The sequence below is a fragment of the Corvus kubaryi genome, unplaced genomic scaffold (genome assembly GCF_017639235.1).
Source record: "Corvus kubaryi isolate FWS band 111438036 unplaced genomic scaffold, C.kubaryi_AGA036_p1.0 37397, whole genome shotgun sequence".
Classification (NCBI taxonomy): domain Eukaryota; kingdom Metazoa; phylum Chordata; class Aves; order Passeriformes; family Corvidae; genus Corvus; species Corvus kubaryi.
In genome coordinates, this window is record NW_024581136.1 from 13,215,544 (window position 1) to 13,241,716 (window position 26,173).

A 26,173-nucleotide genomic window follows, 5' to 3' on the forward strand; every position below is an offset into this window, starting at 1 on the left:
TGCAATGTCAGTGCATTGCAAATTTGTATAATCATGAGAATAAATAATGTGCAGAGATGGTTAACCAATAGCAGAAAGAAAAGGGTTTTCTTCAAAATAATGCACAAGCTTATATTCATCCTTCTCTCAGAAGTGGAAAAAATGTTCTTTGCAGATTGTCTCAGAGAAATATATGACATGCAGTATTTCATTACTTAAAAACCAAATGTAACCACAACTGCGTCAGGATGTTATCATCTGCCACCTGGTTCATCTCTCAGCTTTGTTTACTTTTGTCATATAAAGAACAAACTCTACCCTGAAAGTAGCCTGCAGCTTCTATCAAGATTTCTAGGCCTCCTTCCATTCTTGAGCCCCACATTCTTCAAGGATTTGCCCACACATAACTTCTGAGGCAAATACTATCACCCCCACATTACAGAGAAGAAAACTTAAGTGCAAAAAGTGCTCTCATTCCAGTGAGAGTCAGTGGCAACTCTAATAAATATCATCTGCTCAATTTTAGTGCTAAAATTCCAGTTTGTGGTCACACTAGGAGTCCTTAACACAACAGAGAACAGAGCTAAACTGATTCCACGTCCTGGGCTTGATTACAAACCTTGAAAACTTGGAAACAAAGAATCTAATTGCTCAGTCAAGAAGAACATTCAAGACTAAAACTGTAATTATTGAGCTTTATAGCATGCAGAAGACTGGATGACTAAAAAAATCATCGAAAGAAAAGTATATTTCTGTTTCAAGCATTTAGGTTAAGATTTTATTGTGCCAACATTCTTCTTATTACCAGAATAGTTACTAAAATTACAAGACCACCATAAGTGATTCCATATGACAGTTTTCTTACGGTACACTCATTTAAAGAATTAACAGTAATTTACATGCTTCCACTAAGAAATTAAATACTGACTTTCTAGAATTAACCCTAGTTTTTTATTAGAAGACCAACCAAATGCTAACCAAAGTAAAAGGGAAATTTTTCACAAATTTTAAGTTTTGAATGAAATGATACACACTATAAAAATATGTAGTAATTAACTTCCCTTAGTTCTTTATTGACCCTCTGAGAGAGGGCTGAGAAACCAAGGTTCCTCTGAGGGCCTAGAGCACTTCTGCTGCTTCCTCTTCAGCAGCAGTTTACAAGAACTGTTCCACTGTATAAAAGAAATACCATCTTTCTTAAAAATTCTGTGAGAACTTCATTATTCCAGAATAAGAAATAAGTAACAAATAACTTCAAACCTCTGAAGGTAGGAGGGTCACTATGAGTCTGAACTTAAACTCCAGACTCTAAGAGGAGATGAATTAACGGATGCGTAACCTGAAAGATTAAATTCACACATCTTTGCTGTTTCTTTAAAAAAAAAAACCAAAACAAACCCAAGTAAATTAGTCTTAAATAGTTTAACAAATTATTATAATCAAGAAAAAAATCTACTGGGAATGAGAGAACTTAGGCTAAGAACCAAAATCCTGCACAACTGAAGCAGGAACACTCCTTGGAGACATGTGCTCCTAGCAATTAGGAAGCACAAGCCACAAACCACTCCACATACATTTCAGACAAGTGAGTCAGCTGGCCAGCAAAAAGCCCAGTCCACCCCACATCCTCTGCACAAGCCTGAATATCTTGAATAGACTGAGCATGTGGGACAATTGAATCAACCATAGCAGATTAAATACCACTGGCTTTCCATAGTGCTTGGCACCTAAGAAATTTAAGCATCTTTAACTATGTTCCTTATTGGCCTAGTGCACAACTATTCAGTGAGATAGAACTTGGACAGGGAGAGGAAATTCTGCATGTACTTTCAATTCACTCAACAGGGACATCATTGAGATTTCACAACACAAGTTTGACTACAGTTACAAAGACTAGAAATATCTGTCAAAACATAACAAAGTTGTAAAATAACTTTAAAAAAGGATGACAAAGCAAGCCTAGCAGCCCAGTGCACTAAAGTCACCATAATGTGCATTTCAGATTACACTAAAGTACTAGAGAATACAAAGCCAGCATTCTCAATCCATTAAAACCACTGTATCTGATAAATTCTTATTGTTTAGCTTTTTTAGATTGTAAATTGTAGATTTGGTCAATGGAATGACCAAAAATGCTTGTTAGCATTAATGACACCCTGACTGCATTTAAATAACAAGCATGGGACTCCAGGAATTTGGACTTTCTTTCTCCCCTGGAGGTTTTCCAGAATCTTTCCTATCCACTCCTACATCTGAGGAAGTGCGCTTTTGTTTAGGCACTCCTTTGGGAGTGATGAACTGAAAAACATTACTTCTTGCTAACAACACCCTAACAAATCATCTTGATCCTTAACATGACCTACTGTGAGCAAACTCTGTCTGTTTACCATTACTTTCCTTGCCCTGCTAGTCATGGCAATCAAATAATACAGTCAGAACTCTGGCACCAGCACGAAAAGAACTCTGGGATCTTGCAGGTTTCCTGTGAAGTACCTGGCAGTTTCATGGCAAATTCAAATTATGCTATGAGATTTCTAAAAGGACATTTCTGAGACTTCCTAATGCAAACTGTACCACCGCCTTTGCCAGAATATTGGTGAGCAGGGATTGCTCAACTGGAGCTCAGTTTCGGGAGGTGTCAGCTCCTACTGCTTTCTTTAGATACGTCACTCCTTACTTCAATCTGCATGAATAATCACTGGAAACCCAGCTGCTAAACCAGCTAGTCCATCTGTTATCCCCGTTAATAAATGTGTAATTATGTTCACTATCACCAAAGAGCTCATGATTCACTGGGATTGTCTTTTTGGGAAACATCTACAGAACTGTATTAGGTGTACATATATATGTGGCTGTGGATCCTATCTTTAGTAGCACAGACATATTAGTGTCTTCTTGGTATCTCTTCTGCCTGATGATAACATGAACCTGGTCCTTGGGGAGCAAGTTTTCAGTTGAGGCTGCTCTAAAAAGCTTAATCAGATTTAAAGCCAGGGGACCACAAGAAATCCCAATGTCATTACAAGATTTTTGTCAGTGACAAAATCTGACCTTTTGGTACCTCTCAGTTTGATGCTTCATGTTCAGAACATAAATCATTCCAGGCAGAGTATGGCTAACGCTGGCCCAAATGCACACAAAAGAAGATATGAAATCACATGAAAAGGTTGTTTGCCCGACTGTAACCAGAGATATTTCTCAAACATTGTACATGGGTTTTAAAGGATATAAAATGTAGGATCTTTTCCTCTAGTACAGTCAGGGGTCATTGCTAGAACAAGAAATCTGGATATCTGCTATCTTGTTTCACAAAAAGAGAAGACTGATTCTGTGTTTCTAACCACTTGCTTGAAGTTTATGAACAAAATTTTTTTCATCTTTTCATTTGGTGAAAGAAGTCAATGATTTCCACTGGAGGAAACACTGGGTTCCTTTTCTCATACCTTAGTGTGCAATATCCATACAAATAAATGCCTTTCACGTGGGAACTGATGATTTGTTTCTTAAATCATAATTTCATTGTTCCAGTCATACAACACTTGAGGCAAATAGAGCATCTGCCAAGGGGCCACTGGACTGAGGAGTGTCACTGCATTAAAATAACCACAAACCAGAACAACTAACATGACCAAATAAATCAATCAGACTGCCAAACCCTGCCACAGCCACGTGACAGCAGATACCAGTATGCTCACAGGCTTTTCTTTATATTTATGCGTCAGGTGAATAAGAAATGAACAAAATCCTCAGAGACAGGGAAATTTCAAGCTTCTCAATAAAGGCCAGTGATCGGGAGCTTGGGGGGCAGCTGTTTGGCTCTGCAGTTGCTTAATGCAAAGAAATCTTGGCATCTAATCAGGAGAATCCCCATTATTTTAGCCAGTAAATAACAATATATATATTTTTAAATTGTCCCCCTTGGTTGAAGATAATAATGTAAAAAATTTTTCTAGTTTGTTTTTTTTTTTTTTTAAATAGAATGAAGTTTGGCCAAGTGGACTAAAAACAAGACTTGAAGCAAACTAGAGCAATGAGAACAGTTTCTCCTTAAAGAAAGCCAGGAAAGCCTTGTTACTGGAAAACTGCTGTCATATATGAACACTCAAAGTGATCTGAATACACGGGTAATCTTAAATGACACTGATTTCTTTATTGGAAAAGATAAAGTAGATACTTGTTTCTGAGATGCCATTTCAGATCTGTGAAGAATGATGGCTTACCTTCCTGAAATTCCCACGCCTGGAAATCTCTTCCTCTCAGATTTGCAAATCTACTAAGACTAAAATGCAGTACTTGAATAAAAATATTCATCAAATCAAATTCAACAGCTTTCTTAATAAATATTCAAGATCCTTAACTAATATTCAGTAGTATTATTTCTCAATTTAGACTCAAATCACTTTAGTGGGAAATCTGACTGTGCCAGCCCAAACCTGTGCTCACATTCTTTCTTCAGTTCATCCTGTTTGTTTTACAGCCAGAGGTTAATAGCCCACACAAATGGGCATCATTCATTTAAAAGGCCTCTGGCTGCTGTTGCGTGTCTATCTGAACTGCAAACACAAGAAATATCCTCAGTATTTTCTATCCACCATGGGTAGACAGAACTTGAGAGCATTAGGATAGGCTGAGAGTGGAACTGCATTTTTATAATTTAGCTGCGATTGTGGTAGGTTGTACTATTTCTACAGATAATATTGCCCAGGCAGATGCTACCACAGCAAGACTTAAGGTATATACAGTCTTTGAGATGTTCCCTTTATGGATATTCTGGATGGTTCTAGGCAATTTACAACAGTCTAGACAAGTAAAGGGTTGAGTTTTTCAAGCACTGCCTTCATTTCATATATAATCACTATGGAAACAAATTGCAAAGTGATACACATAAACCATATAAAGTTGGCACAAAATTATTGCTTACAATTTATATTACTTGCTTCCATAAGAAATACTGATGAATAGATTACTGTAGAACTTGAAAAGGGCATTAAAAGGATCGATATTTTTTCTACCACAGTATGAAAGCCTTAGGCATGATCATGGAATCGGTTTGCACAGTAACAGTTCTCTTAGTGCTTGATTTTGGACTACACTAACCTTTAAATCATTCTTGACAGGATTTTTCGTGGACACCGCTGTACTGCGACCTGCAGCACATCACAGCACCGTACTTTCTGCAGCACCCGAGGACCACCTAACCTGTCTCCTACAAATACTCCTGCATCCCCTTCAGGAATGATCCACCCTTAGCGCCTCGGGACAAGTTTGCGGGATTCAGCCACGGGCCCGCCGGCCTGCACTGTGTGTGAGCCCGGGGCTGAGCAGGGCCGAGCAGCCCTCAGAGGCGCCTCCATCTGCTCCCCTCGCCTCAGGGCCTCTCCGTGAGCTGCTAGCGCTGCCCCTCATGACCAACGCTGCTCCGGCCCCGGGAGCGCACGGGGACAGCCCGAGGTGTGTTTCGCCTGTCAGGGAGGAGAAGGAGACGGGAGCCATTTCTGTGTGCGGATGGGGCAGACGCGCGGCCACCGGCCCCCGCCCGAGGAAGCCTCTTTCTCTCTCTTCTGTCACCCCCCCCGACTCCGGGGCTTTAAAAACAACCAGCACGGCGAGGAAAACGCGGCCGCGAAAATAGGCTACTATGCAACCCCAGCCACTGCCGCAGGGCCGCTCGCCGTCCCCTCAGCCAAGCCGAGCCGACACCGCCATGACCCCCTCCCTCCCCGCGCTGCAGCAGAGGCCAGGCCGGGAAACCCCGTGCGCGCGGGGGGGGAGGGGGAGGCAGAGGGAGGAAGGAGTGGGGCGCTGTGACGCACTCAATGGTGCAATATCCTTCCGCGCCCTGGAAAAAAAAGTAGTTCCACGTTCAACGTAACCTCGCAGACCCGAGAGGTTCATACACAACCTTCGGATTAACCCAGACAGTCGCGTGACGGGACTCTCTTAGGACAGAGGGCTTAATCCGGGGGGGGGTTCGTGCTTTTTTGGTTGTGGCATGAGATATATATCCATGCGCAGAGCAGAGCGCAACGAGTCCGGCAGCAGGGCGGGTATATAAGGCGGGCGCCGCGGAGGGCTTGCCTTTTCAGTTGAGGACAGAGCTGGTGGTCGGAACATGTCAGGGGGCTCCGCGGATTATAGCAGGTATGGCGGGGGCCTGGGTCCTTTCCTCATTTGGGGCCTCCGTGGATTATGTGGGGGCGGCCGGGGAGAGAGGAAAAAGTCTAAAGAGAGGGAGTGGTGGGAGCTGGAGCGCTCTGGGGGAGGTAGGGCGCTGCGGTCAATCAGCCCTGCGCCCTGGCCCCTCCCGTTCTAGACGTTTCTGTCCCTGCGCTCCCCTTGCTCTCGGTTCAGCAACGGTTTAGCTCTAGTCCTCGGGGCTCGGTTTTCGTTACCGGCTTTTTTAGCAGTCTAGTCAGCCCTGAAAAGGACTTTATCGAAATAAATTCGTATACAGCTGAATTGTAGTTCAGATGCCTTTCTGGGGGTTTTTTAATTGACATTCTCTTTTCCCTCGTGCCGTCTGTTCGCCCCGGGTTTCGGGCCGCGCTGAGGGAGAGACCATTATATTTTTTGGGGGGGGGGGAGGGGGAGGGGGAGGCCCCCCCGGGCGATCGCCCGGCGCCGTCCGCCCGCAGCGCCCGGTTTGCGCAATCCCAGGGGTGGAGCTCTCGCGAGAGTTCCCCGGCGGGGCGGGGCAGGGGGATCCGCAGCAGCGCCGGGAGCGCGCCCGCCCCCCCCCTCGCGCGCTGCCGCGGGAGCGCGCGCTCGGTGCAGCCGTGCCCGCGGTATCGGGCCCGGCCCCGGGAGCTGGGGATGGGCTTTGGTGGCGCCCAAGGCACTGAGGGAGAGGGGTAGGAGTTTGCCCATTGGTAGAAGCTCAGAGCACCTGCTGGAATAATCTGTCACGGGTCCCGCCGCTTTCGCAGCCGGGGTGTCAGCTCGCCTTCTGCGTGGTGGTTGCTGCTGTGCTAACAGCGTGTTCTCTTTCATGGCAGAGACCATGGCGGCCCAGAGGGAATGGAGCCCGATGGTGTCATCGAGGTGAGCACTTACGAACTGACCTGAGAATTTATACACTGGTGGACACGGGTACTGAATTTATTATTTTCTATGCTTTCTTCATTACAGAGCAATTGGAATGAGATTGTTGACAATTTCGATGATATGAATTTAAAAGAATCCCTTCTGAGGGGCATTTATGCTTATGGTTTTGAGAAGCCTTCAGCTATTCAGCAGAGAGCTATTATTCCTTGCATCAAAGGTATGCAATCGATTCATTAATATCAACATCGGATAGTTAGGAAAGTATTGTAAAATGCATATGTTGTTTTATTAGTATGTAGTTATAGCTATTTTTAATCTTCATTGGAAAAGTGATATGATGGTACACCATCTTTCGGGACTGACCTGAAATGGAGAGAACTCTTTAGTACTGATCACTTACTTCAAGGGGAATTAAATAAAACTAACATAAATGACCCGTGTGGGAGCAGTAAATGTGTATCCTACTTTTTTTAGGGTATGATGTGATTGCTCAAGCTCAGTCAGGTACTGGCAAGACAGCCACATTTGCTATTTCCATCCTGCAGCAGTTGGAGATTGATCTCAAGGAGTCCCAGGCACTAGTATTGGCCCCTACCAGAGAACTGGCTCAACAGGTATTGATAGTGTAGTTTAAAAAAAAAAAAAAAAAACAAACCAAAAAAACCTTGTGTGTTGCATAGGTTTCAGGTTTCACAACTGTGAGACAACATTACCAGATTTCTGTAACGAAGGGGCTGTAATTAATATCTATTCAGAACCCTTCTTGTGTGAAGTAATGGAGGATACAAACTGGCTTCTGTCCCACACGTTCTCTGCCTCCTTGAGGAGCTGAGTTGATGCACATGGAGGGGGTGCAGGAGCCAGCTGCTGTGCTGTGTGTAAAGCAGAGGGAGCGTCTTCAGCAGAATAGCAAAATTACTAAAGCACAGTTCTGATTGGAAACAAAAAAATTACTTGTTTAAAAGTTATTTAAACTTGAGTGCAGTTGTGCAACATGAAAATTGCAGTGCACATTTGGTTACTTAAATGGTTTTGTATCTTTGTATGCTTTCCTGACAACATAATTGCATGTCTCTTTCACCTTCAAGGCTTGGTATTCTGTTATGCTAAGTGGGTGTGTGGCAACAAAACTTAAGTAACACTTGAATTTTTAAGATAAATGTATCAGGAGTGTGGGGTCTTGAAGTGCAACATTGAACCAACCTTAAAGTAAAAATCTTACTGTCAGTTTCAACTAGAATATACTGATAGCCATTGGTATGTGACAGTTCTTCAAGGTAAACATTCTAAATCAGAAAAAAAAAGAATCCAAAAAATCAATGGAATAAGAGCCTTTGATCAGAATGTTATGCCTTTGTTCTACTCTAAAGCTGTTGTTGAGGGTGAGGCTTGTTTTGAAACCTGGCTTATAGTGGTGCTCTTGGAGTCTTCACAGAAGATTGTCCAGGTGCTTACTGTGCATGCCTGAGCAGCTGAGAGCTTGAGCTCACTTCTGGTGGCCCTGCTTTCAGCTTAGGAATTGTCTCAGGGCAGTCACTCAATCAGCAAGTCCAACCAGTAAGGACACAAATATTACTTAAGTGCTCCTCTGCCTTGTGGTTCCTAGTGAGCAACTTGAATTATGTGAAGTTGGGCAAAGTCATTTTAGCAGCTCTCAGTTCCAAGAGCTGCATGGTCCTCAGTTGGTGTCTTGGCTTCCAGAGTCCATAAAAGCCAGTGATAATGGGGCTTAAGTTTTACTGTTCTACGAACTACTAATGGAAGGTTCTATTTTAGATTCAGAAGGTAATCCTGGCCCTTGGAGACTACATGGGAGCAACATGCCACGCTTGTATTGGCGGTACAAATGTGCGCAATGAAATGCAGAAACTCCAGGCTGAGGCTCCGCACATCGTGGTGGGAACTCCAGGGCGTGTGTTCGATATGTTAAACAGGCGCTATCTTTGTAAGTATCAATCTCATTGTGCTTTTGCTAATAAATTCCCTGGAGGCCTCATACCCACTAAGAGCTTTAGTGTATTTGTTGTCGCTCTAGAGAGTTGTGCTGGAAAGCTTAGTACTAAAGGAGCATGATGTTTGTAAAGGATTGTGTGTTTCTGAAACTTCATGAGATGCTGCTCTTTTTCCAATAGCACCGAAATGGATCAAAATGTTTGTTTTGGATGAAGCTGATGAAATGTTGAGCCGTGGATTTAAGGATCAAATTTATGAGATCTTTCAAAAACTAAGCACAAACATCCAGGTAAAAAGCTTTTACGTGGTTAAAGTGATGGATGCAGATTTGGTTACAGTGTGGCTGATAACTGAGTAGTACAAATGAAAACTATTGTACAGGGTATGTGCTAACACACAATAATATATTCTAGGTTGTATTGCTGTCAGCTACAATGCCAATGGATGTGTTGGAAGTGACCAAAAAGTTCATGAGAGATCCCATCCGTATTTTGGTGAAGAAGGAAGAACTGACTCTGGAGGGTATCAAGCAGTTCTACATTAATGTTGAGAGAGAGGTTGGTATTGGTTATAATTGCTCTGGTAGGAGGAGTAAGGTTATCTTACCTTCTTGTTAAAGCACTGTACTAAAATTGCAGAAACCAAGGCTGAGCTTTGGTTTCTGCAATAATGCTAGTAGAGTAAATGCAAGAAGAAGAAAAACTATGCACTAGATCAAAAAGGACTAGGGTGGACCTCTTTCTTAATGTCCAGTGTCCTGTGTCTGAAGATTTGGTGCAACAATTGATGGGAAAACTTGACTTTGTTTCCAGGTTATACTGAATATAATAGTGTGCAAGAGCATGCTTAATTGGTTATTGTATTTGAGGTTTTTTTATTCCTTGTTCTTATGTACTGAGCTGTCTGTGTCATGGTGCATTTCCTGATCTTTGTTTTGCTCAGGAATGGAAGCTGGATACTCTCTGTGATCTGTATGAGACACTGACCATTACACAGGCTGTTATTTTCCTGAATACAAGGAGAAAAGTAGACTGGCTTACAGAGAAAATGCATGCCAGGGACTTCACAGTCTCAGCTCTGGTAAGAATTCTTATTTCCAATCACTTCTGAAATGCCCTGTATTTACTGGAAAAGAAATGGTGATGAGGAGATACCAGTGAGAAGCAGGAAAGTTATAATATAGCTGTGCAGTGCTGTATTATCGTTCCCCCTGCTTAAAGTAAAGTGCTTCCTTTCTATCCCTACCTGCTTAGTTCCCACAGCAGGTAGGGACGCTGGGTTTCATACATACCTTTGTTCTTTAAAGGACATCCTGGTTTGGAGCATTGGAGCTGTACTAATTGCAACTTTTTGTTTCAATTCTCTAGCATGGTGACATGGACCAGAAGGAACGGGATGTTATCATGAGAGAGTTTAGATCAGGGTCCAGCCGTGTCCTGATCACTACTGACTTGCTGGTGAGCATTGTCTTACGTTGAACATGCTCCTGTTACAGCCTTGTCCCAAAAGCTTCATAATTCAGTGATGGTTTTTGTAACCTGAACTGTTGGGAGCTTTTTGGAAGAGCAAAGACCATGCATGCTCCACTGTGGACTGCACAGTTGTAGTTCACAACTAATGATGTGCTTGACAAAAGCCTGAGATAGATAAATTTGAAAAAAGCCCCTGACTGACATTAAAGACTTGGTGTTGCTTTGCAGGCTCGTGGCATTGATGTGCAGCAAGTGTCCCTGGTTATCAATTACGACCTGCCGACCAATCGTGAGAATTACATTCACAGGTCAGTCGGCTCTGCCCCCCAGTCAGTCCCTGTGCTGTGCTGGATGTGGGCATTGGCACACACCCTCCTCACCTGATCCTGTAGTCCTCACCAAACCAGAGGTCTTGGCATCCATGCATAAACTGCTCAGAGCTAGCAGGGAATAAAACCACTTGCGCATTGGCTTTAAACAAAGCCTTGCCTTGCACAGCTGTGGTTCTGAAACGAGGGAGGAGCAGAACTTTTGAACACTTAAAGCAGTGGGAAAACTTAGTTGTGTAACAGGTTCAGTGATGGCTGATGAACCTTGGAGGTGTGGGGAAAATGCCAGTGACTGAACTGTCTTTTGTCATGTAGGCTGTGATGTACGAGTGTGACAGTGTTACTGGTGCAGCATCTTGACAGCAGGGTCAGCTTGATCTGGGGTTCTGGCTGATCTGGACTGGCTGCTGCTGCTCAGTGACAAGCCAGACCTTTCTACTTGAGAAAAAAAATTGTGTAGGGCTGCCTTCTCTTGTGCAGGTTTAGCTGTTTCCATGTTGTGTGTGCCGTGCTTGCTCTTAGTGGCTTCTTAGTGGGATTCTTCTCTGTGGTGTGTGTCTCCTGGTAGCAGTTTATTTCCCTAGGTTTAGTTAACTGCTTCTAGTGACTGTCCCTAAATTAAGTAAACTGTGCTTTATTACTTGATGTAAAAAAATACAGGAGTCGATAGCAGCAGTTGATGACACAAGATGGTGCTCAGAAACGACGGCGTAATTTAGGACGTGGATTCGTAAGCGGCACAGTTTGAATAAAGAGCGAGTTGGTATTTATTTATTTATTTTGTCATGGTTATCCCCTAAGTTTTGTGAGCCCTTTCTGTGTATTTAGCTCTTGCTGGCAAGGTGCTCTATTGTGCAGTCTGTAGGAAGGTGGAGCCCATGGTGGATGTAAACTAAAACCACATGCACTGGTGTGTCAGTAACTGATGTGGGCTTAGACAAAAATGTTGAACTTGGATTTTGCTCTCTAAAGAAAACCAACAAAAACCCTAAGTTTTCCCACTGGAAACAGTTAGGTTGAATTAAAATTCTGAAATTCAGTGTGCTGTTCCATGTTATTGGATATAATTGGATGAACTTAGTAACAGTCTGATTGTTAAAACAACAGCCTGTCCTCTGTGTGCTCTGTGCTTGGGAGTGGATGCATGAGGGGTGGGTGTGCAGTGTAACCAGAGGGGAGGGAGACTGACCCAGGACCTCAGAACACAGCACTGAGCATTAAATAAAGATCTTGCTTTGCAGCCAAAGAGTAACCGTGTGTGCCCTGCTGCCTGCCACGGGATGGACCTGCTGGCACCAGCTGCTGGTTTTTCCTGACCAGATGTGACTTGGGTGGCAGCTGGTCCTGTTAAGGCAGCATAGACTGGCCTGTGGAGGATAAGAGCAGCAGTTAATGAATGGATCTTGCAAACACATAAAGCAGATGGGAGAGGTTAACTTGGGTGTAAATGTGTTCTCTTTTTGTGCAGAATTGGCCGGGGTGGCCGTTTTGGCAGAAAAGGTGTGGCTATCAATTTTGTCACTGAAGAGGACAAGAGGATCCTGCGAGACATTGAGACTTTCTACAATACTACAGTGGAGGAGATGCCGATGAATGTGGCTGATCTCATTTAGTCCCCGGGATGAGGTGGTTGTGAATCCAGTGCTCGCTGTTGCTGAATAGGCGATTCACAACGCGCATTGTGCTTCTTTCTTCGGGGATATATTGAATCTTGTCTCAATGCTCATTACGGATCAGAAATACAGATTTTTGAAAAGAGAAGCGACTTTGTCGTGAGCTCTTGTGGGGAAAGCCATTGGCTTTGTCCACTTTAGGGTTAGACTGTTGGGGTTGGGTGGAAAGTCATGGGGTCTGTAAATTTTTTCTTTATTAGAAATTTATTTCCTAGTTCCATAGAAGTGGTTGTATTAGATGTTCTTTATCATTTAATAATTTACTTATGGACTAAAAGATATAAGTGCTGTATAAAGTCAGCCAATTATGTTAAACTAGCCTACCTTCCTTTATTGTATGTACTTACACCTCAGATTAAATTGGAAAGGCCTTTCAAAATCTCTAAACTTTTATAAGAGCATTAAAATTCATTTTTGTTTCATATGTATTTATTCAATAAAGTATTTAATTAGTGGTAAGTGTGATCTGGACCCTGTTGCTAAGCCCCAGCAAGCAAGCAATCATACTATTGTCTTAGTTAGGGTTAAACCCAGTAAAATTTGCCATATTGCACATGTCTTAATGAAGTTTGAATGTTCAATAAAATACTTCTATATTCACTTAAATTGTAAATAGTTGCTTCTTGGGTTGAGGGGAGGGTGACAGCAGCCTGCTCTGTTGCAGGATGGGAGCTGAAGGTGGCAACTGCTGCAGCCTTGTGTTTGTGCCCAGAGCTGCTGCACTTTGTCATTAACTGCAGGGTTGGTTCTGGACTACTACAGGCTGAGCTTCAAGTGCCAGTGTGTCCCTGGGTGACACAGCTCTGGGGTGCTGGACCTGTGTCCTTAACACTGGAACACCCTTTCATCAGAGTAGAAAATGGCTCACTTGAAAATTGGTGCTGGCTTGATGAAAAAGCTCTGCACTGCCTCATTTGTGCTTAATAGCTGTCCAAGGGCACCTTTCCCCCTCCCCCCCAAAACCATTCAGGAAGGTGGGACAGGTGCTCAAAACAGCATCTCTGAAAGGGTATGTCCCAAAGAATGCTCAGCCACTGGGAGCTGTGTTCATCCAGGTCACACCTTTAAGTGGTTCATGAGCAAGAATGGAGTGAGATGACAGGAAACCTAAGTGACATATTCAGAACATGACCTACCCTTTGCTGGACATTTTTTTCTTGGATAACTTGAATGGAACAAAAGTTGAAACATGTTTACTAGTTAGGTAATTTTTGCCATGTGTAACCCTAAAGGATCAGACACAAGATGGTGGAGGCACGTGCTGTGCTTCCTTAGGAGCTGGGTTCAGCCTGAACCTGTGTTCTATAGGGATGTGATCATTTTGCCAAGTCAGCCTATTCAAAGCCAGTACAGGCTGAAAGGAATAACAACCCTTCTGTCTCTGCTTGCAGCTGATAACAACTTGTTTGTATGGATATGCTCCCTTTTGATACATTTGTTTCCAGGTTAAGTGCACAACAGTGAACTGCACAGTAGGAGCATCACTGACCCCTCTGCTCTTTACCCAGTGTAAAAAAATTGAATCAAATATTCCAGCCTGAGGTTTTCCAACTGCAGTGCAGTCCTTTTATTGCAAAAAACAGTACAAAAGCACACAGGTCCCTGCTCTGAGAGCCCCAGCCAGCCCTGGAACAAAGGGCTGCTGGAGGAGTCAGGTGTTCTGTGTGAGCTGCTGCATCACAAGGGCACAGAGACTCATCAGCTGCAAGAACTCATCAGCACCATCTGCCAGGCATTTGTCCACTTCCTGCAGACAGAACAGACAAGGGAAAACCCTCTAAAATGGCGATGCTCAAGGCAGCTGTGTCTTGGGGTACAGTGGAGAACAAGAAATTTGCCAGCTGTTAATCGGCACAGATTTCTCCAGCAGTCACGTCACACCCCTCTCCCACCTGGGCTGGGAACAATGAGCTCTCCAGCCTCCAGCTCATCTCCTACAGGAGGCCACCACATGACAGTTCCATACACAAAGGGATGTGGCACTGGCCCTCCAAGCCCCTGCCAGGAGCATCACTGCAGGACATCCACACCCCCTGCCTGGCTGCAGTGACTTCAGCAAAACCTCCACCACAGCTGGCTTTCCTTCTTCATCAAAATGGAGAAAGTCAGTGAACTTTTTCTTTTTGGAAAGGCGTATTTTATGCACCAGGAGAAAAAACATGCATTTTGCAGCTTCTAACTGTTTTTTAAGTGCTGACTTATTCTCATATTAATTTTCCCTCCCACGTTATGTTAAAAAAACCCAAAACAACCACACCCACAACTGTCTTGATCGAATCCACTAGAACAACATAATACAGATAATAATTCACTTAACTACATTTCAATCCCTTCTCATGACATTTCTCAGGACAAAAGTTTACCTTCTACCAGGAAGCATTCAGAATTAAAAAAAAATCAAATCATCATGTACTTCTTGGGAGAGACTCTACAAACAAAAATTAACCTGTGGAGATTAATGTGTTTTGTTTTTTTAAACTCAAGCTAGACTTACTGCAAGTTTCTCAACTATGGCAGATTTCTGCTTGTCGCTGTAATCTTCGCTCTCCACAACCGTGTCGTGCAGCTGGTTTACAAGCTGGGCAACAGCAAACCCCTCATTGATGAGATTCTGCACAGAAAGAGAGGAAAACGGAAGTAATTCAGCAGCAGAAACACCACAAACTGGAAAAACAATCTTGAAAAATTCTGAACTGAGAGACTGCACTGCACTTTAGTATGGAACTTGCACATTTTAGAGTACAATTCAGTAGTCTGTGTACAGCCCAGCCCTGCATCCTGCCTGACAGTGACCCAGTGTGAGCACCTCAGAAAGGCTGCACGAGCAAGGCAGGCACAGAGCAGTAGCTCTGTCCAAACATTCTTCCAGCTTCTGACAATTTAAATCTTGGATATTTTATGAGACATTTAAAACATTTAACAACCTCCACTGAACGTGCCCAATCCTATTCTAAAATTAGGAGGGCTTGGCATCCACAGCATCATGTGGCAGTTCCACAGCCATCACATTTTAAACGGCCACCTACTTATGATTTATTTTCTTCATCTGGTCATTGATAGCTTCAGGCATTGAGAGATCTGTAAGGCCAAAGCTTTTTTAATAAAATAAAACCCATGGCAATTAAAGATAGCTTTGAAAAAAACTCAGTAGTGCCCGATTACAGAAACATCAAGTATTGAGAACAGTGGTCAGTGAAGCCATTTAGGGAGAGAGAAGTTTATGAAAATAGAGTTTGTGCAACCTTATTTTTCTGTTCAGCCAAAGAGCTCTACATGCCATCAGTTTAACCCAGGAGAAAGCCAGAGTCATATTGGTAGGGAAATTTATTTGCAACTTTGACAGCTCTGACTAAGAAGGGAAAGACTGGAGTCCTAACTGGTAAAAGAGACTTCCCAAATGTGCATCCAAACTGACTGAGGCCAAACATTCTTCAGCTGTAGCATGGGAACAAAGGTATTCACAGGCCGTGACTGAGAGAAATACCCGGGCTAAGCACTAAGAAAACTCTACCTTTGCCAGCGTTTCCAGTTTCTCAAAGGAACCACTCTGGCAGCCCAACAGCAGTTCATCAATTGTTTCTTTAGGGATGACCTGTAACAAGAAGTGACATTTCTTAATTTCAACTCTGTAAATTTAAAATCAGTGTTGATGCTTACAGTAACAGATACAAACTGTTCGTGGCAAAGGCCATTTCAGGATTTCATTCCTCTACACACCCAACCACTTAAAGCAAGTATATGAGACAGACTAAATAAATTTTAAAAGAGCTAGGCTGTGATATATATCCTATACTGGCGATATTAAAATAAAAGTCATATCATGACAATAGACTGTCAAAGTCACTTTCCTAAATCCAACACACAGGTGCTTATTCAGGACACTGATCAAGAGGAGGACATACTTCAACAGTTAGATCAGCCAATGCTTTCTGGACCATTCTACACCTAAACAACACAGCAAATCAGTTTTATTTCCAGTGACACACCAACAACATCCAAAAAAAGCCCAATGCAATGCATCAAGATCAGACAATAAATCAGAAGGAAAAAAGTTGACAGATGCCATTTTGTCACTCTGTGGAGGGAAGAGTTGCCCATTTCCCCCTTCACTCATTGTCATTCCTGTCGGTTGAGTGCCTGGACAGTTTGGTTTCAAAGCTTCTTTATTAATCTCTTGTACTAAGGTTACTCTGGCGTCACAGAACTTGTGTATGACCAAGAACTTCAAGTTTTTATGAAGATGTAAAATTGGGTTCCTTTGCTTTAAACAAGCATTATTCATTCAATAATGGAACTTCATGCTTCTCTTTCCTATCATTACAGTCAATTACTGCCAGGTTTCAGATGTTTAATATCTATTCAGATACCAGCTGGTTTACAGATACCCAAAACTGAACAATGACTTCACTGTGAAAATTGTTTAATATTGTTCTGTAACACTCTGCATAGTAGCCATTGCCTCTGGTTTCATCAAAGTGAGAAGCTCCCAAACTCTACAGTTAGCTATAATGGCAGCACCCTCATGGGAAGTGTGTCCATCATTAAAGCCCATTTATTTTTCAGCTCCTCAACTCCTCATCTCACATCTCCTTCTTCAGGGATGCTTTGTTGCTATAGGAACACCTTCACACAAGTTTTATTAAACACATTTTCTCTCAGGTTTCTCCTGTGCCTCTCAGTATTACCCATGTCATTCTAGAACAAACCACTGCTGTTTCATTAAAAAGCAGGACCCACACAGATCCTTGTCACTGTGAACATTAAGCTGAAAATGAGCTGCTACTGGAAGTCATTTCCCTGTGGTGCTTCCAAACCAATATTGCAATGATCTATACATACACACACACATACAGAAAAGCACCAAAAAGATGTTCTAATCTACTCTCCCACAAAAGGAAACACATTTTGCATTTATGGGCAGACTATTTCAACTTCAGTTTGAATTATAAGACTGTTTTACAATTTTCCATGATTTACAGGAGAAGTTGCTAGAAACCTGCTATGTGTTAAGTGTACAGAATCAGGTGGATAGTGTATCATTACCATGCTGCAGTACTAGTGAGTATAAAACAATTTTTTAATCAAACTTTGAGCAATGGTAGATAGAGGTAGCAAGAATGTTTTTCAGAGTAATTACAGGAGAAACTGTAAGGCACAGCTTACCCCAGCAATTTCAGTGATTATCTTCTCTGTGATCTCCTTCCCACCCATTAGGCGAGTGGCACTTTGAAGAAAAGTAATTGCTTTTCTTAAGTCCCCATCTGACACTTTCACAAGGTAGGATACTGCCTGAAAAATAATGTCAGAAAACGCTAAGTTAAATGTTCACTGTTAATTAAAATCCAGTATACTTTTTCAGCGGTTATTTTAAAACATCAAGTAGTGCCTAAAGCAGATTGTCAGAGCCAAGCACAATACACAAGTTACAAAGCAACGTCTCTACTAACACAAATGTGTGCTGGCAGTTTCAGAAAGAAGCATGGTTTAATGCCAGTACACTCAGCAGAGAACAAAAAGCCCTACAGTTTGGCTTCAGTTTTCTCTGGTGGTGGACTTTTCTCTGGTTTTAGGATGACTTAAAATTCATCTCATCTATGGAAGGAGAATAAATGAGTTTATGTATTTTATTTCATACAGTTGAGCTGCCTGGAAAAGTATGCTGACTTGGCCTCTTTTGCTGCCATGCAATTATGCACTGGATTAAGCAGTAAATCATGGCAACACGAAGTTACCTCATTACTGATTTTCACATGTTCCTTCTCAGCAACATCCAACAGCCTCTGCTGTTGGATACTGTCCGACAAAGGCTTGAAGCGGAATTTGGAGCACCGAGATGTTAAAGGTTCAATTATTCTGAAAGAAAGGAAGGAGAGTGGTAAATAAATGTGTGGGTCAAGTCCTCACAGACAAAGCTATAAAGGCAGAAAAGGTTTAAAATACCTTCAGGTTTAAATAACCCTAAAACTGCAACATTGTAAAAAAAGTGAGATCTAAGTATTGCTTCAGGCTTGCATGCACATGGTGACATCTCTATTAACTGAAAACTGTGAACATTAGGTATCAACTTTTAAGCAGGGGACAAAAAAAAAAAAGAGACTAAAGACCAGACAGCAAATCCAAATAAGCAACAAACTCCAGGTACCTGCTGATGTAGTTACAAATAAGACAGAAACGTGTTGTTTTAGATTCTTTTTCCATTGTGCGTCTTAAGGCTGCCTGGGCTGCTGAAGTCATAGAGTCTGCTTCATCCAGGATCACAATTTTAAAAGGAGGACACATTTTACCACTGAAAAATTAGAAATCTGTTATTCAGCAGACATGCAATGAATAGACCAAGGAAAAAAAAAACAACAAAAAATACAAACAGAAAAATCACTGCGAATAGCAAGTAATATTTTACTTAAGCATGTATCCTTGATAAATAGAACAGATTCAGAGGTTCAATCTTTTAAAAATTATTTTTAGATTAAAGACTAATACTTGTAATAATGGGGGGGGACTGAGTTGACTTAAACACTACAGAAGTCCTCTAAAATGCATGCTCTAAGCTTGTTCTTTTAACATCTCATGTACCTCTTCTTTTTACAGGCTTCCTGATTGCCTAAACTCCCAAGAATACTGCAACAGACTGATTTCAGTACATAAAATCATTCCTTGCCAGGCAGTCTTGGCATGCAGTTTCTTCCTCCTACTTTCCACAGTCCATACACATGGCTTGACCTGCACTGGGCTTCTCATCACCTAACACCACAATCCTTCTAGAAACCAACACCCATGTTGTAGAAATTCCTGCAGACTAGAAGGACTAGGGAAGTACCTTCCAGCACAATTTACCCAAAGAATTTGTTTTATGCTAGTCAGACAACATCTGCAAAGGCAACAACATGTGACCAAACCCAGAAGTCTTGATCTTGCGGAGTTTTCCCTGTCTGCCTCCAAAGCTAACAGCACCAGTAAAAATCCTCCTGGGTATTCAAACCCCAGTGTGAAATTCCATGAAGTAAAAGCTCAGCCAAAGCACTGTGTGTTGCCAGCTTCTGGGCAGTGCTGACCCATCATTTATATTAGAAACAAAAACAACCACATGCTTTGTCCTAAGCAGGAGGGGTTTGATCCAGCACTTACTCTGAACGGCTTCCAGATGCCGTTAGCTGAGCAAAAGCCTTCACTTTTTCCCGAATCACTTGTATCCCACGCTCATCAGAAGCATTTAACTCAAGGACTCTTTGCCGGAATAAATCAGGCCTGCAAAATTTTTATTACAACATGTTAGCTGCTAACCCTTGTAATGATGTTATAAAATATAACAACAACCCTTCTGGCTGTTTTGAATGGCAGGGATTATTTTTATCAGCATTACTAAATAACATTGTTAAAAGACAGTTAAGTTGAGATCATAAAATGTTAAGTATGAATTTCCATTAGCTATTTTTAGAATCTCCTCCCAGTCTACAGAAAACAATGAAGTATAAAACTGCATCAGTTAACCAGGAAAAAAAAAGGAGGAAGTTGGCTTTGTAAGTTCAGGGCACTGTATTATCTGCCTTTTTACTTATAGCCCGTGAACAATGTGAAATAACAAGTGAAATGCCACAATACAGTCACTAGCAGTATTACCAGAATGAAATATGCATGAAGACATGCAGTATTTACCTGCAGTGCTATACTCCATTTAAAAAACCAAAAAACAAACCAACAATTCATACACTGGATTTTAAATCCCAGGAATTAAAATGGACTCACAATGTGGAGTTGTCTTCCTATTACTAAAGTAGACGTGGTTCTCTCCAAAAAAGAGTGAGTCAAAGATTAAAGATGACAAATGGGATGGGGGTGGTTTTAAATTCAGCATTACATTTGATCATAACATCAAACCACTTTCTCATCGTTTTTTGCTTATAGATCACTGAGTTCACTACTCAAAAACTCCCCAAGTGTTACAAGTGAGTTAATGAATACATGCTGAATTTTAGTCTGAGTCCCAAATACTACTTTCCAGACACAATTCAATAGTGCATAACAGAGAGATTACAATTCAGACATTTTATGAAGCACTTTGAGATCTATGTGTATCTAACAACTTACTAAATAAACCATAAAAATTGGAATTCCTTTACAAAGTTCAGTAAGGCATACACAAGCCATATTCTTCCCATACTCTTTGTTAGGGGATTACATGGCTGCTAATCTGAAGTCTATACTGATAACAGGAATCAGTGACTTGTGACAGGACAAATGAGAAAGAAATCTTATGTTAGAGCTGAATTAGAATATGAAGATATTCCTGAAGAAGTGCTGAGAACTACCTAAGAGCAGGCAATGACCAGAGGCACTTCATCACATGATTAGGAGACATGTGGCAGCTGATTACACTGAAGCAACTTGATTCCAGCTTACCCAAACAGTTCTCTAGCAGCTGCTAAAATAGTGGAAGTCTTTCCAGTTCCAGGTGGGCCATAGAACAACAGATTGGGAAGCTGAAACAGCAAGGCACCGTTTGTAAGAAAAGCAAATAAAAAATCCACAAACAGGAAAACCTACTGACAATCTGAGCACCTAACAGAACAGAAACTAACTACTCCTCACAGTAAATAACATCAAGTCTTTCACTTCTAGGTCTCTAAAGGAGGACAAACAGGTGCTGCTTATAGCACAGCATGAACAAGTGTTATTGGTGGCATCATCCCATGTCCTATCAAAATGGATATTACAACATATATTTATTTTTATATATACACTCCAGGGCATGCCTGAGATCACTAAAGCCTACAGAACTTACTGTTCTGATTGCAGTGACACCCAAATTTACTCAAGAATGGCCTTAAACAGCCTGGATAATACCAGCAGCACAGATGAAACCATCCTTTGCTTTCTCAGCTCCCCAGAGTGCCTTGTCCAGCCATGCTGAAGATTCTGTGCTGCCACCAACTGCACTGCAGTGAACACAGGGCAGCTGTGAATGCTGGGGTGCAGCAAGGGCAGTGCAGGCACAGCCCAACAGCAACCACGGGGACAGGCCCAACAACTCACTGCACTGCGCAGCCCTGGCAAATTCCTGCACCCATCCAAGGAGTTTTCAAAGGAGAACACTGGCATTTCTTAAAGAAATTAGGTTAATTGATCTTTGAAATAAGTTAATTAATGGCCTCAGCATGAAAAACACGACTGCATTAAGGAAATATGCTGAGACAGGAAGATCAAAGCAGCACAGCAAAGACTGCAGTAATAATTATAGGATGACATTTAGCAGCACAAAGCAAAAAAACCTCTCAGTTTGAGAATATAACTAAGTATCTGCTAGATACCTGAAATGCATTAGATGGAATAAAATACAAGCTGTTTTTTTTTTGTGTGTCAGAGGAGCAGTATAAGCCTGTGTAACATGGTGGTCCTAACTGTGCACTTTTAATATAGATGTAAATTTTTAATACTAACAGGTAATTAGCTGCACACAGTTCAGGTCATCCCTACACAAGGATGATGAATCCAAACTGGAAAAAATGACTAAAGGAGTGAAAAGCCTATCTTATGAGAAGCTCAGCAAAACAAAAGCTGAGAGGCAGTATGTTGCTCTCCATAAATACATCTGAGCAACACAAAGAACAAGGCTGGCATAAGCCAAATTTGTATAAGCCATGACTGAATTTTGGCTGAAATCAGGAAGCTTTCCAGTTGACACAGGAGTGATAGTTTTTTATATTACTATTTCAAGCAATCACTTTTATAAATTATCACTTTAAAACTGCTGTCTTTGACAACAGAGGATGTTCCACTTCTACATTCTTAAAACAAGAATCCAAAAGTTTCCTCCAACCAATAGCAAGGAGACAGACCTCTCAGTCTGACTTGATTTCTAGCCCTTAATAAGCATTCTATTTTTAAAGAGTCAACTAAAATTAGATTAGAGAATTCTATACTGAATATAGCACGTAATGCAGACAGAATGGGAACAGTAAAACCATCTAAAGAGCAGAGAAAAATGCAGGAGTACACATCCCATAACCAGAAAATTAAACAGAGACAATCAGTTTGGTAACAAACATCCCATTTTAACAACTAAGACAAGACACAGAGCACAGACTGAACTGTGTAGGTACTCTAAAAGTAGAGATTAAATTAATTTATTTACTGGAAATCGATTGCAGATTGAAATTCTAAGTTTTGCCTTCTCTATCTGCCCATCAGTTGTTGCTTGTTTCCCTAATTGCTAATAAGCAAGCAGCATCCCCTACTAACATTAACTACTAATATTATCCCCCTCTATCTTTTATGACAGCTCCAGAGATGAAAAGTGTACTGAATGACAGCTGAAAATTCATCAGTCTCCATGCTAGGTTAGCACACTGCTAGGGTTGATGTTTGTGAGGAGATTCATCATTTCATGCCTCTGTGCTAATTCACACACTACGTGTCCTCAAAAAAAGCATAAGCAGGTAAAAAGTTTTAATTAGAATCTGTTTCCTAATTCCATTACACCCTGACTTTATCACTGTTTCTGTTTCAACCTCATTTATGCTGGTTTCTCACTGAAGTATTTACACCACTTTTCACCAAGCACAGCCTAATCGTTTATGTAACTGTGGCAGTATTTTTAAATAAACTGCAACCTGATCTGGTTATCCATTTTTCCATGCTTGCCAGGAGTAAGCAGGATACCTGCAGGCATCACTCTGCTCATGGGAAAGCTACCACATATAGTGCAGATCTCAGCTGCTTTTCCAGAAGTTTCAGTACAAGTGAAGATGTAAATTGCAATGATAATCCTATACTAACTCTCTTTTCAGTTGTTAAAGTATCATGAGGCAAATGAAAACTAAAGAACACTGTGACTGACCATTTTCAGTTTCTTTGCCAAAAAACAACAAATCAACAGTCCTGGCAGACAGAAATCAACTTCTCCAGTTCAAACCCCCTTGGACTCTGCTCTCCCCAGTTTATAACAGGATGATGTGTGCTCTTACAGATGGAGGTGTACAACCTCTAGGGAGTTACAAGTCCTGTATAAGTTATAGCGAGTTACAAGTCCTGCTCCATTTAGCAGCTCCCAAATCAAGGCCCACAAATACAGGCCAATCGACAGAGGACTGACTCTCCATTTCCAACACCAGGGTTTAAATAAAGCACATTACTCAAACCTACAGCATTGTCACAGCTGCTTCTTTGATCTTACCAGATCTCCAAACTCAGTAAGAACCTCTGCACTAATGTGTCCTTACTGAAGTAAGTATCAGACACTTCAGAGTTTAAATTACACTTTTGCCTCTTTGACAGAATGAGTCCTTTCAAGAAAATAATAAAAATGTTTAAATTTTTTAAAAAACAAAGTATTTTGAAGTACTTGCATGATTTTGTTTTCAAACGCCTTGCTGAGTTTGGGTAGCTATGGCAAAATACAGAGCCTCTAACCATAAGGAGAAGCTATAATTTGTCTTTTCAACTCAGGAGGCCAAAAGTCAACACAAGTGTACCAGGCTCAGAATCCAAGAAACACTGCTGATCCACAAGCTGTAGGGTTTTAAATAACTGTTGCTCAAAATAGAACTTCCCAACCCATCACCTAAGCAATGTTACACAACTGATATGTCCAGACAGAATAGATGGCAGCAGCTCATTTCTCCTTTGCTGTTAACAGTTCCTTCCTAATTACCTCAACTCTATAAATACTGTAATCCAGCAGCATTGCTGGTGAAACACAGATTTCTGGGGTACAACATTACCTGATAAGGTCACATTACAAGACCATTCTCAAAGCAGATTGAACATGGAGACAGGAACTAAGGAAAGAAATGCAAATTTTTTGCAGTTGTGTTGCACCAGTTTGATATTGGTTTCATACGCTCAAACAAGTAAGGTACTTCTGCTTTTGCAAGCTTTGATTAAATTATTATTTCCAGAGAAAAACAGACTCATATTACTGCAGAGCAGACCAAACCTGCAGCCCATAAAAACAGAACCAGCTTTTGAAGCACAAGTGTGACCGTCCTAGGTAAGGAGGAAAAAAGTCTCAGTATGCACAAAGGATGGAATTGTTCAGATTTGGAAAAAAAGCACAGCCATCTCTTGGTTACGTACTTTATTTCTCCTTTCAGCCCCTTCACCTCCACATCAGCTGCTATGGAAGAAATGACCATCATACATACCAAAAAATTATTAAATTTTTATCCAAAAGCAAATGCAAGAGTAAACAAATGCAACTGCAAATGCTCTGCTCATCTACACTCTTAGGTCACACAAGCCAACCCTGCAACTGCCATACTTAGCTTTTTAAAGCCAAAGAGACTTACTTGGAAACTTGAACCCAAAAAGTTTGGGAATCACTATCCAAGCATGAGACCTAGCACTTATAAATTAAATTTCCCTCATTAGCCAAAAGTTTGAATGTTTAGCAGTTGCACAGAAGCACTGATATATCACTAGAAATGTTTAGGAATGACTGGCAATCCAGACCTGTCTATGAAAGAAAAACTTCCTCCTCCTGTCTAAAAACATGAATGTTACAAGTACTAGTGGAATAGCAGTGTGGAGACAACAAAAGCTTTTCCAGGTTTGAAACTATTTACAAGAAGTTTACCATGTGAGCTTCCCCAGAAAAATTCCAAACTGCATCATGGAACTGACAACTTCACCGTGTTTAGAAGACTGGAAATATAAGAAGCTTTACACATACACCACAACAGAATATATCACACAGAGTATATCACAAGGAAGTCACTAAGGTTTTTCATGAAATACCACTGTAAAAATGATCTTTGCTGAGTTGGAAAAGAGAAATTTTTGTTACCACTCAAGTGTCTGTCTAAAAATGCTGATTAGGTAGATGTTGTCTTTACACTCACATCAGCACCCTCCAGAGACTTCTTCAGCACAGCTACAACTTCATCCTGGAAGGCAACTTCATCCACATTTTTGGGACGACTAAATAAAAAGACATTAAATACAATTTATTACCTAACAAAGTTTCATAGGAAAGCTGAAATTGAGAAAAACAACATTTCCCCTTCTGATTACATCAGTTACTGAAGAATTACAGTGAACTTTGTAGTTGAAATCAAAATCATAACAGGAAGTCTAATATCTCTGGTCTGTATTACTGAAGTGATCTAATTCCTCAGGAAGCTGTCTTTTTCTGTGGTAAACACCTGTCCGAAGTGTTTTTAGAAGCAGAATTGCAATATTTTACCACTTTGCAAGGTTTCTCAAAAACCACAAAGCACTAAATGCACTTATGCACCAAAACACAGAGATGAAACAGCACTGCTTGACATGGCCAAGAGGTATTTTCTGCTCAGTACCAGCCACAAGGGCACTTACAGTAGCTCGAGGTCCTGGATTACCTCGTAACAAGGCAAGTTACGCTGTTCTCCCTACACCCACACCTGCGACCCCTTTTGCTACGCACCGACTACCTCTCTACATCCCCCCAGAGCCAACCTCCCCTCTCACGGCCAGCGACCCCACTGCCCCAGAGCATCCCTTACTATTTCTCCACCCAGGGGATGGGTTTGGTCCTCTTGCCCTCCCCGCTGCTCCCGGCCGCGCTCTTTTCCTTGGCAGCGATGGGCTTGGTGCTTTTAGAGGCCGGGCCCTTGAGGAAGGCCTGCATGGCTACGGCAGTGCCGGGCTGTGCCGGGCTGTGCCGGACCCTCCTCACGGCCCCGTCAACCTCGGAGCCCCCAGGCCCCGCCGGCCCTTCCCGCCAAGCCGCCCGCGCACGGGGGCGGGG

General features: G+C 41.8%; 2 protein-coding genes and 3 non-coding genes across 5 annotated transcripts; 4 read left to right on the plus strand and 1 right to left on the minus strand.

The window, feature by feature from the left end:
* Window positions 1-6,009: 6,009 nt before the first annotated feature.
* EIF4A2 (eukaryotic translation initiation factor 4A2) lies at window positions 6,010-13,050 on the plus strand. The gene is made up of 11 exons (XM_042041826.1): window positions 6,010-6,120; window positions 6,975-7,020; window positions 7,108-7,240; window positions 7,498-7,637; window positions 8,800-8,968; window positions 9,156-9,265; window positions 9,390-9,533; window positions 9,919-10,056; window positions 10,344-10,433; window positions 10,677-10,756; window positions 12,246-13,050. Exons 1-11 carry the CDS (start codon window positions 6,092-6,094, stop codon window positions 12,388-12,390), a joined length of 1,224 nt encoding a protein of 407 aa, XP_041897760.1. The 5' UTR covers window positions 6,010-6,091; the 3' UTR covers window positions 12,391-13,050.
* On the plus strand, window positions 7,351-7,421 carry LOC121671318. The gene has a single exon (XR_006018481.1). It is a non-coding gene; the product is annotated as a small nucleolar RNA SNORD2 (small nucleolar RNA).
* Window positions 9,581-9,761, plus strand: LOC121671316. Its single transcript, XR_006018479.1, has one exon. It is a non-coding gene; the product is annotated as a small nucleolar RNA SNORA81 (small nucleolar RNA).
* Window positions 10,138-10,265, plus strand: LOC121671319. Its single transcript, XR_006018482.1, has one exon. It is a non-coding gene; the product is annotated as a small nucleolar RNA SNORA63 (small nucleolar RNA).
* Window positions 13,051-13,988: 938 nt separating the features above from the next.
* On the minus strand, window positions 13,989-26,173 carry RFC4 (replication factor C subunit 4). The gene is made up of 10 exons (XM_042041827.1): window positions 25,929-26,173; window positions 25,287-25,365; window positions 20,848-20,927; window positions 19,576-19,695; window positions 18,593-18,736; window positions 18,183-18,303; window positions 17,614-17,739; window positions 15,962-16,042; window positions 14,945-15,061; window positions 13,989-14,197 (listed from the first exon to the last, which is right to left on the minus strand). Exons 1-10 carry the CDS (start codon window positions 26,051-26,053, stop codon window positions 14,102-14,104), a joined length of 1,089 nt encoding a protein of 362 aa, XP_041897761.1. The 5' UTR covers window positions 26,054-26,173; the 3' UTR covers window positions 13,989-14,101.

Excerpts from the sequence above, each read along its gene's own strand:
- RFC4 (XM_042041827.1), bottom strand. The coding sequence starts at position 26,053 with ATGCAGGCCTTCCTCAAGGGCCCGGCCTCTAAAAGCACCAAGCCCATC. Across the intron at positions 20,928-25,286 it reads AGTCTCTGGAGGGTGCTGAT|CTTCCCAATCTGTTGTTCTA; the intron begins GTGAGTGTAAAG and ends TTGCTGTTTCAG. Across the intron at positions 16,043-17,613 it reads TAATCACTGAAATTGCTGGG|GTCATCCCTAAAGAAACAAT; the intron begins GTAAGCTGTGCC and ends TTCTTGTTACAG.
- EIF4A2 (XM_042041826.1), top strand. The coding sequence starts at position 6,092 with ATGTCAGGGGGCTCCGCGGATTATAGCAG. Across the intron at positions 7,021-7,107 it reads AGCCCGATGGTGTCATCGAG|AGCAATTGGAATGAGATTGT; the intron begins GTGAGCACTTAC and ends TCTTCATTACAG. Across the intron at positions 9,266-9,389 it reads AACTAAGCACAAACATCCAG|GTTGTATTGCTGTCAGCTAC; the intron begins GTAAAAAGCTTT and ends AATATATTCTAG.